This window comes from Ictalurus furcatus, chromosome 24 (assembly GCF_023375685.1).
Source record: "Ictalurus furcatus strain D&B chromosome 24, Billie_1.0, whole genome shotgun sequence".
Taxonomy (NCBI): Eukaryota; Metazoa; Chordata; class Actinopteri; order Siluriformes; family Ictaluridae; genus Ictalurus; species Ictalurus furcatus.
In genome coordinates, this window is record NC_071278.1 from 12860005 (window position 1) to 12876831 (window position 16827).

General features: G+C 40.7%; 1 protein-coding gene across 1 annotated transcript in view; it reads left to right on the top strand.

The window, feature by feature from the left end:
• baiap3 (BAI1 associated protein 3) overlaps positions 1 to 12619 on the top strand; it is a 35786-nt gene extending 23167 nt beyond the window's left edge. Inside the window, exons 19-34 of the mRNA XM_053613101.1 lie at positions 130 to 227; positions 528 to 579; positions 669 to 820; positions 1061 to 1184; positions 1493 to 1636; positions 1739 to 1834; positions 2097 to 2312; positions 3982 to 4050; positions 4148 to 4227; positions 4437 to 4545; positions 9701 to 9772; positions 9853 to 9936; positions 10221 to 10341; positions 10571 to 10694; positions 10784 to 10989; positions 11883 to 12619. Coding sequence (XP_053469076.1) covers positions 130 to 227; positions 528 to 579; positions 669 to 820; positions 1061 to 1184; positions 1493 to 1636; positions 1739 to 1834; positions 2097 to 2312; positions 3982 to 4050; positions 4148 to 4227; positions 4437 to 4545; positions 9701 to 9772; positions 9853 to 9936; positions 10221 to 10341; positions 10571 to 10694; positions 10784 to 10989; positions 11883 to 11986 — 1851 coding nt within the window. The 3' untranslated portion in view covers positions 11987 to 12619. The remainder of the gene's footprint in view (positions 1 to 129; positions 228 to 527; positions 580 to 668; positions 821 to 1060; positions 1185 to 1492; positions 1637 to 1738; positions 1835 to 2096; positions 2313 to 3981; positions 4051 to 4147; positions 4228 to 4436; positions 4546 to 9700; positions 9773 to 9852; positions 9937 to 10220; positions 10342 to 10570; positions 10695 to 10783; positions 10990 to 11882) is intronic.
• The last annotated feature ends 4208 nt before the right edge of the window (positions 12620 to 16827 follow it).

Genomic DNA, 16827 nt, shown 5'->3' on the forward strand with positions numbered 1-16827 from the left:
GTTTTGCTGTAAAAATGTCATTGTAGTATGTCAAGTCATTTTTCCTGTTCAGGTCAGGAGTGTGGTGGTATGGAGTGGTGGAACATTTTTGCTGGCTAATTACTCTGTTATTATGCTGTTTTGATGCAGACTGTGGAAGAGCAGCTGAAGAGACTGGTTTTGGTGGTGGATGCGGTGTGTGTTGATGTACAGCGAGGGCAGAATGTCTACAACAAGCTCTTTCACAAGTAACACTTCACCATTCTGATGCTCTAGATAGAGACTAGCCATACACTGCTTTGTTTTCTGGAGCTCAATCCTTCTACAGACTTTAATTACCACCTTAATTAACACCCTTATTTGAGAATTAATCCACTCCTAAAGGTCTTGCCTCACTGGATGCATATCATGCATGTTTGATTAGGCTTGGAAGTAAACCAGTGGGTAGATCTTGAGAAACAGGGTACAACAGTACTGCTTAAGAGCTAAGGTTAAATACTTCAGCATCCTCTCAAGCCTCCTGTCAGAGAGTTTATTGTTTCTTTCAGCTCAGTAAAGGTGGACTTCTTCAGCATCTCCTATCGACAGTTAGAGAAGCTGGTGCGTGCACAAACGAATAAAAGCAATTGTCTTCCAGTTGATGAACATGATTTGAAGGACTTAACAGAGAGATTGTGCTCTGTATCCAGGTGGCTGATGACGTGAGCGTTGCGATGGAGCGTGTTTGCGGGACTTTGGAACAGGAAAATTATCGGCTCTCACAAACGATGGGGGAAACCTTGTTCGAGGTCTTCATATCTCTTAAGACCCTCAAACGATTCAGGGAGTTCCTGCCTCTCAAGTGAGTCACTGCAGCACTTCAAATCCATTTCTGAGGATCAGATGATTGCTTCCCTGTAAACTAGACTACATGAAAGAACACGAGTCATCATGACCATATGTAACTGATAAATAGATAGTTCTTGTAGATTATCTTCTGAATTGATGCTGAATGTTCTGTCACGATTCATAAGATCTATTTATAAGTGGTGATTCAGACACTGGCATCTCTTTTGTGTGCGTATGTGTGTGTGTTTTATAGAGATACTAAGATGCTGGCACTAACAGGTTTTCACAACTGGTTCAAATCCTCCATTCATAAATGGCTGCAGATTGTGCATGAGAAATCTATTGACAGGATTCGCAAGGCTGTGGAGATGGACCAGGCAAGTTGGAAAAAATATACAAAATCCTTGGATTGATTGCACAAGCTTTGAGATGCGTAAATATAGTCCATATTTACACAACGACGTCGGAACGCTGTAATCACTCTGATTTCCACTTCCTCTGGCATGAAAAATTGAGTAGTTTTCTTCTCACTAGGCTATAAATATATCAAAATTAAAGTGGACTGAACCTTAAGTGTTTACTTACAATCTTATGTAAGTGTATGTGTAGTTTCAGAGTCTGCGGGGGAGCGTGAAAGAGCCAGAGCTCCATTATAAGTCTATATATGTTTGTGTGAATGTCACAGTTCGAGCCAGTCCAGCAGCATGCCAAACACAGTGTGTCGGCAGTGGATGTCACCACATGCTTCAGCGAGGTGCAAGAGTTCTGGACCCAGCTAGCTTGGCCTGACTCAGCAGGGGCATTCATATTCATCACTCGCTTGACTGATGTAAGTTCACGTCTTTGGAAAATTTCAATTAATTCACAGCTAAAATGATATGTCGATATTAGGAGTGCAGAAATGATCTGCGGATGCTGTTGTTCAATGCAGAACTTGTGCAGTGAGGCGGTGTGCTATGCAGAGCTCCTGAAGCGCAAAATTGAGAGGAACCAGCTGGGTCAAGACCACCGGACCTTCACCATGCAGGTATTGCTCCTTAATATTGGAGAGGGCAATGGGCTTTCATTTCACAAGGAGTGAATTTCACTAGAGATTCTTTCTCCTTGGCAACATTGCTTTTTCAATGGAATTCTTGTGCATGCTCATGTTTTTTTTTGTCTCTGATCCCATTGCCATTCTCTCAATTCTTTCTAACTCTGCTTATTGTCTTTTTAAATTTTTACTCTTCTTACTTTCACTTTTTTCCCACCACTTCCTCTTCTTTCTCCCCCTACCTGCTTTTGGGCAGCTCTCTGTGGCACTTAACAACACAGAACATGTGCGAGCATATCTGTCCAGCTTGCCACGTGAGCTGGACTGGCGGGCTGTGGAGCAGGCTATGGAGGAGTCATGCGGTGCTGAAGGCAAGGAGCAAGTGAACAAGGCCCTAAATGGGCAACTATATAATGCTGACCTGGATCTGCAGAGGGAGGCTAAAAGGCTAATCACACACCTCATTGATAAGGTACTTTAACTGCACCATCAGACAGTAACATCTGAGCTAAATATTTCATTATTTCTTCTAGTTTTTGATGCTTGATATGACTATTGAGGTAATTATAGGACATATATATAATAAAGAGCCTTTCATCCCATGTTAGCTTTCATGGGTAGCTGAAATTCTTATACTTTGAAAAGCAGTGCTAAGGGCTAGTGGATATCCAGGGCTAAAAGACTTGGGGCTGCCCATGTCAAAACCAATTATCCTTAATAATAAAATAATGCATTGCAATGCAAGATTATTTTAAAATGTGACAGATTGGGTACCGGGGTTACCAGGTGTTTTAACTTACCAAACCACACCTAAAATAATCCTTCATGTGATTGAGATGATTAGGAACCTTAGACTGTTAATGAATTAATGAACAAACCTGACCTCGATGGGTTAAATTGGACGGAGAGCTCAGGGGAGAGTGAATCTTCCCCACCTTCAATTTATATGTAAATGGAAAGTGGAGCTGAGACCTCGTACTATAATTGGCTGGAAATGTAAATCTTGACATAATGATAATTTTTTAATTAGTTATGAATGAATATTTAATAAAATTCACATTATATTGATGTTGAGAACTCCAAATATTAAACCATTCAAATTTATTTTTGGCAACCATGAAAGAAGTAGGACTATCCCACTTCCTGAACCCCAGTTTAACCCCTGCATCTATTCATGACACTTTGCAGACTCTCTGGACAAGTTTAAGAAAGCAAACATGATGAAAAACACTCATGCATGTCTACAGATCCCATCCTTCCTCTTGGCCCATGTAATGTGTTTCTGACTGTAAGAAAGGTCTGTCAATCACCTTTTCCGTCTTTTAACCCATCCATCTGCTATTGTCTTCAGTCTCATGTTTCTTTCTCTCTGCTCCATCTACTGTTGTTTCATTTAGCTTAATAGCTACTTGGACAAAAGATTATGCATCTATCAAAAATAATGCTTAATTCAATGTTGTGACAGTAGGCAAAGCAATAACTGGCTACATGAATAAGTAAGAATAAAAAAGCAAATCGACTAGCAATTAACTAACGAGGGACGACGGTGCCAAGGACCTGAAGTGTTCCTAAAATACAACAACATGGTGCTTTTGCTGCAAACAGACTCCCACAACCACAAGAGCAAACATTTCCATTTAATTTTGACACTAGTAGACAATAATCCACTGATGCAATTTATACACAAGCACCTCCATCCAGCATTTTTTAGCAGGAAGACAGCTGATTTGTGGTAAAAAAACAAACAAAAAAAAAAACACACAAAACAATTGTGGTTTTGAATATTTTCTGTAAGTAACTGTGTAATTTATGTCCTCATATTGCTCTAGCAGACCCTAAACAAGATGCCATGGCAACAGGCAAAAACTCAAGACAGGAACACCCACCCTAATGTGACTAGAGTGACATGAGGCAAAATAAATAAATAAATAATAAATCACTGCCAGTGTGAACACACAACAACTGAACTCGCTGTGTTCCAGTGAGTAGCAGATCTGTAATTGCATGCATTAAATCCTATAATGAAGCAAGGGGGGTGGGGGGAGTTTCAGCCCACTAAGCCCACCCCTGGCATCACCCATGGTGTAGAGGTTTGTTATTTGTCAGCTCTTGACATTCTCCATTTTGGGTTACTATGGCAGATGCTTCCTGAGCTTAGGCGATACATTCAGCACATTAGCCTCTCTCCAGACACCATAAATAATGATGATGTGAGTAGAATTTTTCTTTTCTCTGATTGATTTGTATGTCATTATAAGTTGCAGGAACATACACATCAGTGACCTCTTGTACTGTAAACTCTTCCAGGCCGTGTCTCCATTGATGAAATTCCTCGATTCCACTGTAGTCATTCTCAGTGATTCATTGGTAAAGGAGAACCTGGCAAGGTAATTACATATTTGATTCTAAATAGTAATTGCAGCCCCTGAAGGAAAAAGCTTGTAATAAAAATGCTTGCAATTGTAAATAACAGCAAGACTGAGGAGTTGTGTTTTATATGTTAGTGGCTGTTGTAAATGAATGCAATTTAGGTATTTGAGTACTGCTTGCATGGTTGTTTATTGTGATGAATGTGGGTTTTCTGCTGCCCTCACAGGGTTCTTTGGAGTCTCTGGGAGCTACTGCTGAGGATGATTCTGGACTCAGTGGCAGAAAACAGAGGTGTCCAGGTCGAGTTCTACACACGGTTCCAATATACTATAGAGGTTAGTGATCATTTGAAATAGTTGAAATGGAGATGATTCAGTGCATGCAGCCTACACAGTGCAGAAATTAGTGATGTCAAGTAACGGTACACAGTGCTGATGCATCAGTGTGCAAGACCTGTTCAATTTGCACTGGCAGTGTAGTGGTTTGCTTTTCCTTTTCAGGACGTGGCCCATTTCTGCTGGTTTGAGAGGCAAACCAAATTGGCACATTGATATTGCTGTTGCTGGTTTGTTTCTATTTCCATCTGAATATGCTCTTGTGCTCATGTGCACCATGGTGAGATCTTCTAAAAGCCATACTGACAATAATGCAGTTTTAGCTATAAACACCTTATACCCTGTCACTTCTGCTCCTTTTCTCTACTCAATGAAGCCCATTGCTGGACCACATATAGAGTTTAGAGCTATTCTGTGCAGCTTGTGATTTCAGTCAGAGTTACAGTTATTTTCTGTCCTCTAATGCTGTGATAGTTTCATCCTCCATCTCAGTGAGTGTATCCATTTCATTCTCTGTTAGAGCATTTGACTGTAAATTGCTAACAAGAGTGCTCTAGTTGTTAGTTTAACTTGTTAGGTTATACTCCACAGTGTCTGAGATAGGTATCTAGACTGTTGTTATCCTTGTTTAGTGGCTCATTCTGGTTAATAGGATTGGAGTGTTTATGTCCCTCCATAGCCTTGTGCTACTGAACTGCATCTTGCTAAGTCATTCTCTTTGCTGAGCCATTCTCTAAAAGCTAGAGCTTGGCTTCAGATGATGGGATAGGATAGTATGCATGTCCAACTGTTTCTCTCACATACTGCAGTTAACAGCACTAACAAAACCTACAAACACTTCGCTTCCTCTTTGAGTGTATGGATGACATCACTAACTTTGAAATCACTAATTGTAGGGCTGAAGCCACACACTATGGCTTACATCCTTCAGTGCAGCCCTTCTGATAGCTCACAGTTTGGACCCTCCTCAAGCATTAAGACAGGATGTTTGTGACCACATCCAGGAAACTTTTTAATACAGAGCTTTAACAGGCAACTGAGCTGCTTTGCTCTGCTCCATAGCATTCAGCAAGGGCTCTCACTTAGCATCCAGCAGCTCACCGACACAACTGGTGGGATTCAGACCAGCCATCATTAAATGGCAGTGGCCAGAGTAGACTCTGTGGTTCAAGCACTGATACTGAACATGCTCTTCTGCTTGTCGGTTACCACCAATTTTGATATATGTCAATGCAAGGACTAAATAAACAACCATGTAGCAAATTTTTAAAGGACACCAGGAACACTCTGAGGCCCCATGGTATGACACTTGTCAAGTGCTGACAGGACTGGCCTGAACTACAGATGTACTGATGACTTAACAGCTTATATAACCACACATCTGATGTGCATGGGTAATTTTTTATGGTGACCGTCCAGCTAGCATTGAAGCAGCTGCCCCAATTGGTAGAGGCTGGTCCCATTTTTATGGAGTTGATCAAACCTTTGTTTTGGACAGCAGGGTAGATTTCCTGTGAGATGAGAAAGCTCTCTTCCAATCTGGTTTTTTGCATGGTGCCGAGTGTGGCTGGCACAGTCCACACTGCTGATAGCATGCAAGAGAACCTGCAAAGTCTGCCCTGCATGCCTGGAGAGGGGAGTTCAGGCATAGCAAACAAAACTAAAACTTTTACTATCTCTTCTGAGACACCCACATCCATTCAGTCAACAGAATGATGGTCAGTTTCAAAATGCTGTGCACCTTAAATGGAAACTCCTCAAGTGGGCTCACCAAAGGCCTCTCTGAGAACCACCTACCTTCCAGTACAGTGGAATGAGGCAGCAGATACACTGTTGAGGCAGTGCATATGCACCTAAAGGTGGTGAAGCAGATTTCGGAAAAATTCGGCCAGGCACAGGTGAATCTCTTTGCCGAGTTGAGTCATTATTAAATGTTTCAGAGCTAAATGACCCACTGGGACTAGATGTGTTGCCCAGTGCCTAAAGTGAGAACCTTTTTACAGGGAATACTGGATAATGGCAAGTCTTCACCTGTGCTAAAAGTGTATGTGTGAGGCATTTTGGCTCATCACAACACAATAAGCTCTTAGTAGCTTTTCCGAAGAAAGCTAGGTGCCTCCATCTTCCACATGCCCCCTCCCTCAAATCCTCTCTATATGAACCCATACAGGATATTAATCTGAAATGGGTATGATTGGTATAACATATGCAGAAATGGTGGGATCATGCCTTGGTGATAAGCTTGCCCTGCATACTTTGTTGGCAAGATGACTTTTTGTTGGTGTAACCTGTGACTGAATCCTAGGTTCCTGCCTATGGTTATGTCACCCAAGTTTTTGAACTAGGCAGTTTGGATTCTATGAAGGTCATTCTCCAGAGCAGTCTATTCTGTGTCCAGTGCTATTTGATCTGCACAGCAGCTAAACTTTGATTGGCCCACTGGAGGACAGCCTATGAACACCACACCACACCACAGCCTATGAACAGACCTTTCACAGCCATTCCACATTTCATCTTCATGGGCATTAATAAGAGGTGTACCATTCTAGGGGCTCTGTTCTTAGCTACCAGGGCCTCACTGTGTACCAACTCCAAATTCTTTAAGATCAACATTGCCCCTCCTGATGGTGTGAGTGGGGAAATCATCTCAGTTGGTCATAGATGAGTCGGTTCATCATTAACTTGCTGTGGGGGGTGAAGCACCACCCCTGGCAGTTAAGAGGGATACAATAGAAGGCTAGTTATGAATGTAACCTTCAGGTTTCCCTGTAATGCAGAAATGCTGCTGACGCAATAAGCACGTAAAAAAAGGATTACGTTCTGGGAGCATAAAATATTTACAGCATATCCACATGTTAAACACTAAATCTGGCAGATATCCAATGTTCATAGAACCACAGGGTTGCCAGATCAAAATTCCTACCCCAACTACACATCAAACACCACACATAAAGACTTGACACGTTTATGATTTGCAATATCTGTAATATGAGGATTGTGTTGTATGTCATAGATACACTGTATGTACTTACAATTACCCTTTGTTTGCCATAGCCTATGTTTACAGAAATTGGGATTGCTTTTTTCACCAGCAACTTTGTTCCGAAACAAGCCTAATGTGGTGACCCTAGCAACCTTGCTCTCAGGACAAAGTTCATGTTCATTAACATGATGTGGATAGGAGGCACACCATTCAGGGGTTTTTTTGTCAGTGGTTTTCTCCAGTAAAATGACCTAAGTCAGATCACGCCCACTTCCAGTTTAACTCTGAATACAAATACAGACACAAATATTTGGAGCACTGAACAAATACAGATATTGGCAATGCTTTACACCCATATGGTATAGAGACTCCTTACTGCACAGCAATACTATACTATTAGCACTGGTTTCCTCCCCCAGTCCCAAGACATGTGTTGTAGGCTGATTGGAATTTCCTAAATTTTCCATAGTGTGTGAATGTGTGTGCGATTGTGCCCTGCAGTGGATTGGCACCCCATCCAGGGTGTCCCCCGCCTCTAGCCCCGAGTTCCCTGGGATAGGCTCCAGGCTCCCCACTACCCTGTGTAGGTAAAGTGGTATAAAAAATGGATGAATGGATGGATTTCCAAACATTACTTTACCAACAAATATTAAATGTTACAGACAAATGTTTGTATGTCAGGAAAGAGGGTAACATATTATGTAATATACCATTTTCAGCCAAAAACATAATGAAGGCTGTCAGGTTCTACCTGCAAAGTCTTCAGACGAACTGTGGCAGATTTCCCAAAATGAAAAATTTACCAGCCAATTTCCTTATAAAACTGCACAACATGTACTTAATACTACTGATGAATTTTTAAATTTGACAATTTGAGTTTAGTGCTCTATATATTTTTTGTGTAGAATTTTATTTATTTATTTATATTTAATCATCTTTTCAGCATTTTGGACAGTACTGGATGTACTGAAATAAAATCACCAACATTGTTTAATTTTATAGTGGTATTTGTGACTGAACATAACTCAAGCTGTCACTGTTGGTGTTCTCTTCTTTCCCTAATACTATAAGCAACTAGGAAGCTGGTATCAGTGCAAAAAGATCACATCTCCAAATGGCACAAATCATAACCATAATTTTGTAGTCAATACCTAACTAAGCTCGTTTTAATAAACCTAAAATTTAATATAACTATAATTATAAAAACACCATACCTCATGTCTAACATTAAATACCTACCCGACACTATGCTAACAGTTTTTAACACTATACTGATAATAGCAGTAAATCAAGCTAACAAAAAAAGAATTGACACTGATATAAACTAAAACTATATCAATAATTGAAAAAAAAAATGTAAGTAATAAAACTGTGAAAGTATCTTCTCATTTGTGAAGTCCAAATGAGCCAGCTAAACAAGGGGATCCATTCTAGTAATCAGTGCACAGAGCTGTGCATCTGATTCCATGCTTTGGGGCATTGACCATTGAAAGGTTTCAGTCCATTTACTAGAGAATAAAATCCCCCCTATTGAATTATGGGTTGATACGGGGCATTAGATACAGCTAAAGAAACTTGTACATTGAGTATAAACAAAGATTTGGCTTGTAAAAACATGATTAATAACATGTATTGCTGCACAACTCATATGTATAACAGATTGCCCCAGCAGTCTTGAGTGCAGCAGATTTGTGTACAGGTAAAATTGTCCTTGTTGTATTTGGCTTAAACTATTCTGTTAATACTTACTGCAATACTCTCAGCATTATGGCATCCCATCAGTTAATAATCAGTCATCCTGGCAGCCACTTGTCCATTTATTAAAGGGAGACCCCACATGAATGACAATGTGCTAGTAGTACTATTCCACGTGACAGGAATTGGCAGGAATGCAGGACAGATTTGTATGAAAAGTCATGAGTTGCTAGGTTGTGTGGGTGAACATGCTGCACACCATATAGTTGGTCTATTAGCATAACAGGAATCCCATGCTGTTATAAGTGTTTGTGCAGGTCTGATAGAAAGCACTGACACAATGGTTTCCAATTAAATCTAATGAGTGCTGGTACAGCATTTAGTAGCAGCTTGGACAAGGTTGCAAAGAACCTTGCCTAAAACCTCTGGCCCTATAGGGAGAAAACCCACTATCTCTTCTCTGGTGTCTTCCTTTAGAACTTGGTGCGGTTCTTCCATGCCAGTGGAGATGGGCTGCTCTTGGAGGACCTCAAATCTGGGGACTACAAGGTAAAAACTAGTTTCTCTGTTTGAACTTTGGTGATAAGGGATGCTAATTTGCTATTGACTAAACCCATTTTCCATTCCAGGTCCTGGAAGAAGAGCTGCGACTGAACAAGTGTACATCCTTTGAGCTGATCGAGCAGTACTTCCTAGAAAAGATATCACAGCAGGTAGGTTCTAGCCCTGCTGGGCTTTGACACCCGTCCTGCAAGGTGTTTATTAGAAAGAGTCATCACAAAGAGTTTCCTTCCTCTCATGATTATTTCCTCTTTGCCAATATGCGTTTTGAACCAGGCTTAACACATTAAATCAGTTGTTTATTTTTTGAACACATTTAGTTTGCATGGCATTTAGATGTAACCTAGTTAGTACTAATCATAAATCAGTCAATATTTATACATCCAAGGTCGGTAGTTCTTCCGTAGTTCATTACTACAATATGTCTACATTTCAGAGAATCTTGAAGCACAGTCGATTTGGGCGCATAAGTATTAAATGTTACTATGACGCTCCTGAACAAAGACTCACCGTGGAGATACTGCATGCGGCTGATCTCATTGCCCTGGATGCTAATGGTGAGTCTGATCCTGGACTGACCTTCACACATACACGCTTTGACTTACACAACTAAATCCAATCTCAGACATTTATTTGTAAACTGCGACGTAAATGGCACATGTTATAGTCCTTGGGATTACAAAATCATATGGTTTGCACCAGAGAAAAGTGTAGTTTTGATCAGTAAATGAGTTATCTTGTTTGTGGTTGTATCATCGTGGGTCCCCTATTTTTTTGCTCTTTCAGGTCTAAGTGATCCATTTGTCATAGTAGAGCTCTGCCCTCACCACCTCTTCCCTAACTCCAGGAGTCAGCGCACACAAGTGAAGCTCAAAACTCTGCACCCAGTTTTTGATGAGCTCTTCTATTTGTAAGTAGGACTGGTAGTATACAAGGTAGTATATAGAAAACTATCTTCTTCCAAAGGAACATTCTCTCATGTTGATGATATCTCCACAGTCATGTAAGCCCTGACCAGTACAGACACAGGTGCGCTTGCCTCACCTTCACTGTGATGGATTATGACTGGCTATCAACCAATGATTTTGCTGGGGAAGCAGTGGCCCCCCTGAGTGACTTCTGTTGGCCAGGCCGACCCAATGCCACTGCTGCAGGAAAAACTCTGCAGCCTTTAATCCTACATCTGTCTCGACAGAAACCAAGTGGTATGCTATCCCTCCCACTCTCTAAAGATGCATGACAATAAAACATCAACCACTAAAGCACTATCTGGATGATTTTATATTTACATGGGGTCCTTGGGTAATTTCCTATTTTACAGTTGCTCCTCTGTGATTAAACACTGTCCAAGTTGCAGAACAAATAAAAGGATGCTTGTAGATGCTGATTGTATTTTCAAATATTGAATTGATGCTGGGGGACACAGTGGCTAGCATGTTTACCTCACACCACCAGGGTTGGGGTATGGATGTTCTCCCAGTGCTTTGGGGCTTTCCTCTGGGTACTCCGGTTTCCTCCACCAGTCCAAAGACATGCTTTGTAAGCTGATTAGCATTTCCAAATTGTTCGTAGTGTGTGAGTGGGCATGCGATTGTGCCCTGCAATGGGTTAGCACCCCGTCCAAAGTGTCCCTGCTTTGTACCCCAAGTTCCCTGAGGTAGGCTCCAAGCTCCACTGCGACCTTGTGTAGGATAAGTGGTATGGAGAATGGATGGATGGATGAATTGTTGCTGGAACTTTAGTTTGCCCCAAATGGAAATAAGCGTCTCTTTGCTACTCCAGTGCCTCACTGACCACTTGGACGCCATGTTGATCATATGACCACGTGACGCAAATACCTGGACTCGTAGAAAATACAATCCACTAGAAACTCTCTCCTCCAGTGGTCGTCCGAATGTGCGATTTTTATCACTGAGTACATGTACATCCCCTTGATAAACGAATCCAATCCGAATAGGGCTTAAGACAGAATTGGTTACGCTCTATCTATTTATTTATGGCTAAATCTAAGAACATCTCATTTGATGTCTATGAATTATCGATTGCTATGTGTGTTCGACTAGATTCCTTCCTGACTCAATCTGTTTTACTGATCCAGAGAAACCAATCATGAAGATGCTAGAGGCAAGGACAGGAGACAGAGAAGCTCAAGAGTTTGTGCGAAGGCTGAAGGAGATCGAGAAGTCAATGGAGGAAGAGTAATTTTTCATCAGTGGTTTACAATATTGCCAACAATGTGCTTTTATACCTGTTGTACTATGTTTGCTATTTAAAAAGAAACTCTTTTAAATGTGTATTTTTAACTGTCGTCCAAGAATATATAAGTGAGCTATATGAAAACACGTTTAAAGATCAGTATTTTGTCGCTGTTCAGCACTTTGTGTTTTAATGTATTCAGCTCACCAAAGGAGCTTGTGAGAATTATTTTAATTTAACAATAGTATATTTTTGAGTATATTTAGATGGTAAGCTGTTAAATTAGATTTGAAAAGTTATTTAAGGTATAGTTTTCTGTGACTTGAAGTTTAAGAGATATTACAATGTTTGGCTCAAAATGGTTTATGACTAACACTCAAACGACATAAAAAGGTTATTCACCGTAATGTGTTTATTGTACTTTTAAGATCACACAGAGAGGATCTCTGTTCTGAATGAAAAACTCTTTGTGAGGAAAATGCTTTCACAAATCTGTCTCAAAACTGTGAACTGTGAACATTTGTTCTGGACTCACACTGGACTATGTTGACAATTTTACCGTAGCATTTTCGTGAGATCTTGCCTTTCCTAAAGAATGTTTATTTATGTTAAGTGGTTCTTCAATGTACTAGTTTTAATGTTCAGATGGTTTTCTCATCGTTTTGCATTAAGAAGATAGAAGGGTGTCAGCTGAGTTTACAAAAAGGGCTTCAAATTTTACACAGTTCAAAGAGGTTTCCTTTTACTTTTTGAATTTTGGAAAGACAGATATGTAGTTAGGGGTGACTAAGCTTAGCTGTGACTTATTTCTGATTTTAACAATAGTCACTATTAATCCCCTATTCACTATTCCCACCTAGAAACATTAAGCACATTCACCATTTCTTTGACTGATTTTGTGCGGTATTTTGATTGGGAAATGTTTTATGCTCGAATCATATTTCAAGGCACATCTGGAAATTTGTGTTCTACGTTCTTTTTTCAGATCGCCAAGGCATTTCCCTATGGAACCGGTGAATTATTCTCATTTGCTCCTTTCCATGCAGAGTACAAATAACAAAATTGTCTCCATGTGACCACTATAAAAGGTCTCCACTAAGCTCCTTCTTCCCTATTGTTTGTGTCAGTGTATTGTAGCACAGGCACTGCAGATGCAGATTCATTTGCGCTGAAGGCTGCGTATGCTAATGGTGAATGTGGGTTGAATCCAATTGCTCCTGACCCCTAATTAGATGCCCATAAATGCAAGGTACAAAATCCTAAAGCCAATCCTACCCAAGCAGTGGAAGACATCGCAGTGAATTGTAGTAGATGCTCAGATTTTTCATGCAGGTGAGAAGACAAAGTGGCTGGTCAAAACACCATTCCTCGAAGTCTGATAAAAGCACACTGTGCCATCTACCACTGGTACGTGCAAGGTCTTTAGTACAGACACCCAGGAGGCACCAAATCATTGTCTCTTTCTGTCAGAAATACGACCTGGAGGCCGCAGGCTACCCTTAGTCATCTTCTCTGCCGTCACTAAAATTGAAAGTCTGTTTATTGATTCTAGTTAATTGAGTTTATTTATTTCAGTGGTTTGTTTAATGTCAAGCTTGACCATTCAGCTTAATAAACTCAGTGTATGGCAGTGACCAATAGCAATTTGTTCAACTTAGTGACATTCTCGAGAAGACAGTCGAGAAGTAGATTTGCTACTACTGAAAAATCGGGTCACGGCAGATGGATTGAGCTATGCAGCATACACTGTAGGTCACGTCTGTGGTATCTGTGTCAGAACTAAACATGACCACACTTCCAAGGCACTATTCATTGACAGTGCAGTGTATTTTACATCAACCACTAAAACTCCAAGCAATGTCAAGGTTGGGCAAGCAAGCTCTGGAAATGGACAGATGCTCATATTCTGAAGAAAGACCTGCCTACCTATTGGCCCGAGGCTGTCAGGGAGTGCACGCGCTACACATCATAATTCCTTAGATTTATATAGCGCTTTTCTAGGCACTCAAAATGCTTTATATAGTATGGGGGGAAATCTCCTCAACGTAGCAACCACCTGGATGATGTGACGGCAGCCGTAGTGCACCAGAACACCTACCACACACCAGCTTTTACTGGAGAGGAGAGAGTGATGTAGCCAATTCAGAGATGGAGATTATTAGGGGGCCATGATAGAGAAGGGCCAATGGGGGAATTTCACCAGGACACCAGGGGTATACCACTACTCTTTACGAGGAGTGTGCTGGGATTTTTAATGACCACAGAGAGTCAGGTTTAACATCTCATCCAAAACACAGTGCTGTTTTTACATTATAGTGTCCCTATCACTATACAGGGGCATTAGAACCCACACAGACCACCCCTTGCTAGCCTCACTAATAGCACTTACATAACCTAAGTTTTCCTCAGGAGGTCTCCCATCAAGGTACTGACCAGACTCAGCCCTGCTTAGCTTCAGCAGGAAACCAGGCAAGAGCTGCAAGGTTATATGGCAGCTTTCAATTTTGTAGCAGGTAGATCAGCTTATGTAGAACATAATGGTGCAGGGAAAACACTTTGGGCCAGGATGCTTTGGTGCATGACTGATCAAATCTAGCATAATGCAATGCAGGTCAAGGGCATTGCTGAGGTTGCTCAGCAATTAAGATGTTAGCCTTCTGATCAGAAGGTCATGAATTCAAATCCCAGCACTACCAAACTGCCCTTAACCTTCAACTGCTCAGGTGTATAAATAAGATAAATGAAAAGGTGCTCTGGACAAGTAAATGTAAATGAGTGTGACTTGATGTTTGTCAAGCAGCAATATGAATCTCTACTGATTCATTGTAATTGTTGCAGCTCTGTAGTGAGTGAATGATTCTCATGCTTAAAACAGTGTGACCAGTAGTGACTGATATTTTTGGACTCCACTCTGAGCATTTCTTATCCTCAATGGAGAGCAGTATCAGCATTTTGAGCTTTTTTTATTAACAGTTAAGACTGTGTCAGAAAGTTAGTACAGTGGAAGGTTATGAACTTTGTTATATGACTGGGTGCATCACAGAGAATGGCCAGAGGTCGGACTTGACGTAGCAGGAACCTTTTATAAGCTACCTGAGTGGGGTGATGGGGTGATAGTTTTGCTATTTGTACTCGCCAAGGAAACGAGCAAATGGGAATTCTCCATTAAACATTCTAGCCCTGATGATATTCCACTCACTCACTGAACCATGAATGTATAATGTCCTTCTTGTTTGTTATGTTATTGTGATACCAGTAGCACAATATTGACAATGAAGCTATTTTAGATGTCCTTTCCAAGATATACCATCACACTATTAAAGCTATCCCCCAAACCCTTCACTCCAAATACTAAACCTCTTTTTTTGGAGGTTTTCTCTCTCAAGCCCTGTTTTCCCTCTACATTCTCTTTTTCCCTGAGCATGCTTTCCCGTCAGACACAAACAAGCCTGGAAGTCCAACACTGCTGTCAATCAAAAGCAAAGATATGTTTTCACCACGCGTGTCAGCACCACTGCTTAACACTTTCGGTAGTACTTGAAACTTTTGGCACTTCACTGTGTCCCTTGTGATTTGACTAATGCTGTATTAATGTGTGCGCATGTGTGCGTGTATTCAATAAATAGTAAACAAACAAACAAAAAAAACTTGACAAGGCTTCAAGCGAAATCTGTTGTAAATGAGGAACGGTATGGGGGCTCAGGTGGAGGTGATGAGCTGGCTGTTCTTGTGAGCTCCAAGTTCTGCTGTGTACAGTCTCCCTCCAGGTCAGACTCTGAGAAATGTGGTCTTCAGGAGAGCTGACAGTGACTGCACTGTACCAGCTGAGGCATCCTCAGCCTTTTGACTGAAGCTGCTCACATGTAATATCTTTTCTCAAAAATATTCAGGACGGTGTGAACACTAACACTGACAAACAGCTCATGATGGTCTCAAAATCCAACACACACACACACACACACACACACACACACACACACACACATTATATATATATATATATATATATATATAAAGGTGATCTAAAAGTACTGGATACGTAAGTAATAGATTGATTAGACTTCTGTCAATATTAACACCAATTTGTTTGATAGAAATGTACAGTCCTTATTTCAGAGGTCATATTTTAATGCAGATCACACAAAAACACTCATGCTTATTTGTTATCGGTGCTGTTAATGTCATTTCTCTCTAACTACATGAAGTGGTCCAGGTGCACCAGCATGAGAATTATAACTGGAGTCACCACCAGGTGTCCCCAAAGAGCCAGAAGTGACTAGCACCTATTTATGTTCCAGGAAACTAGGTGGTGTATTTAGAAGTGGAACAATGGTATTAGCAGATTCCAGTAACACAAGCCTCCTGGATTTACAGGAACTGTACATAACTATTGTTTATTGTTTTATACAGTACTACATTTAGAACCATTCTAGTCAGACCTTTTGCTCTTTTTCCCAGCAAACCGTTGCAGTACAACTGTAAAGTAAAGTGATATTCTGTGTGAGACGTGCATAGCAGAATTGCAATTATGAAAACACATTAAAACAGACAGAGCACAGACACCCAGTTATTATCCTCAATTTGGCCACCGATTTGGTGACTCTACATATCAACACAATAATGAGATGTGCTTATTTACCACGCACACCATTTAATCAGGCTTTGAAATTTTGTTCCAGTGTAGATTCGGGTTGTTGGTGTTTTCCACTGAATGGCAAATTAAAGCAGGAAAACAAAACAAAACACAACACAACAGCATCACATACTACATACTACAGACTGCAGTTTGTTAGTTATTTCTTAGTTGCAAAAACTTTCATAGGAACACCTATACACCTGCTCATTTA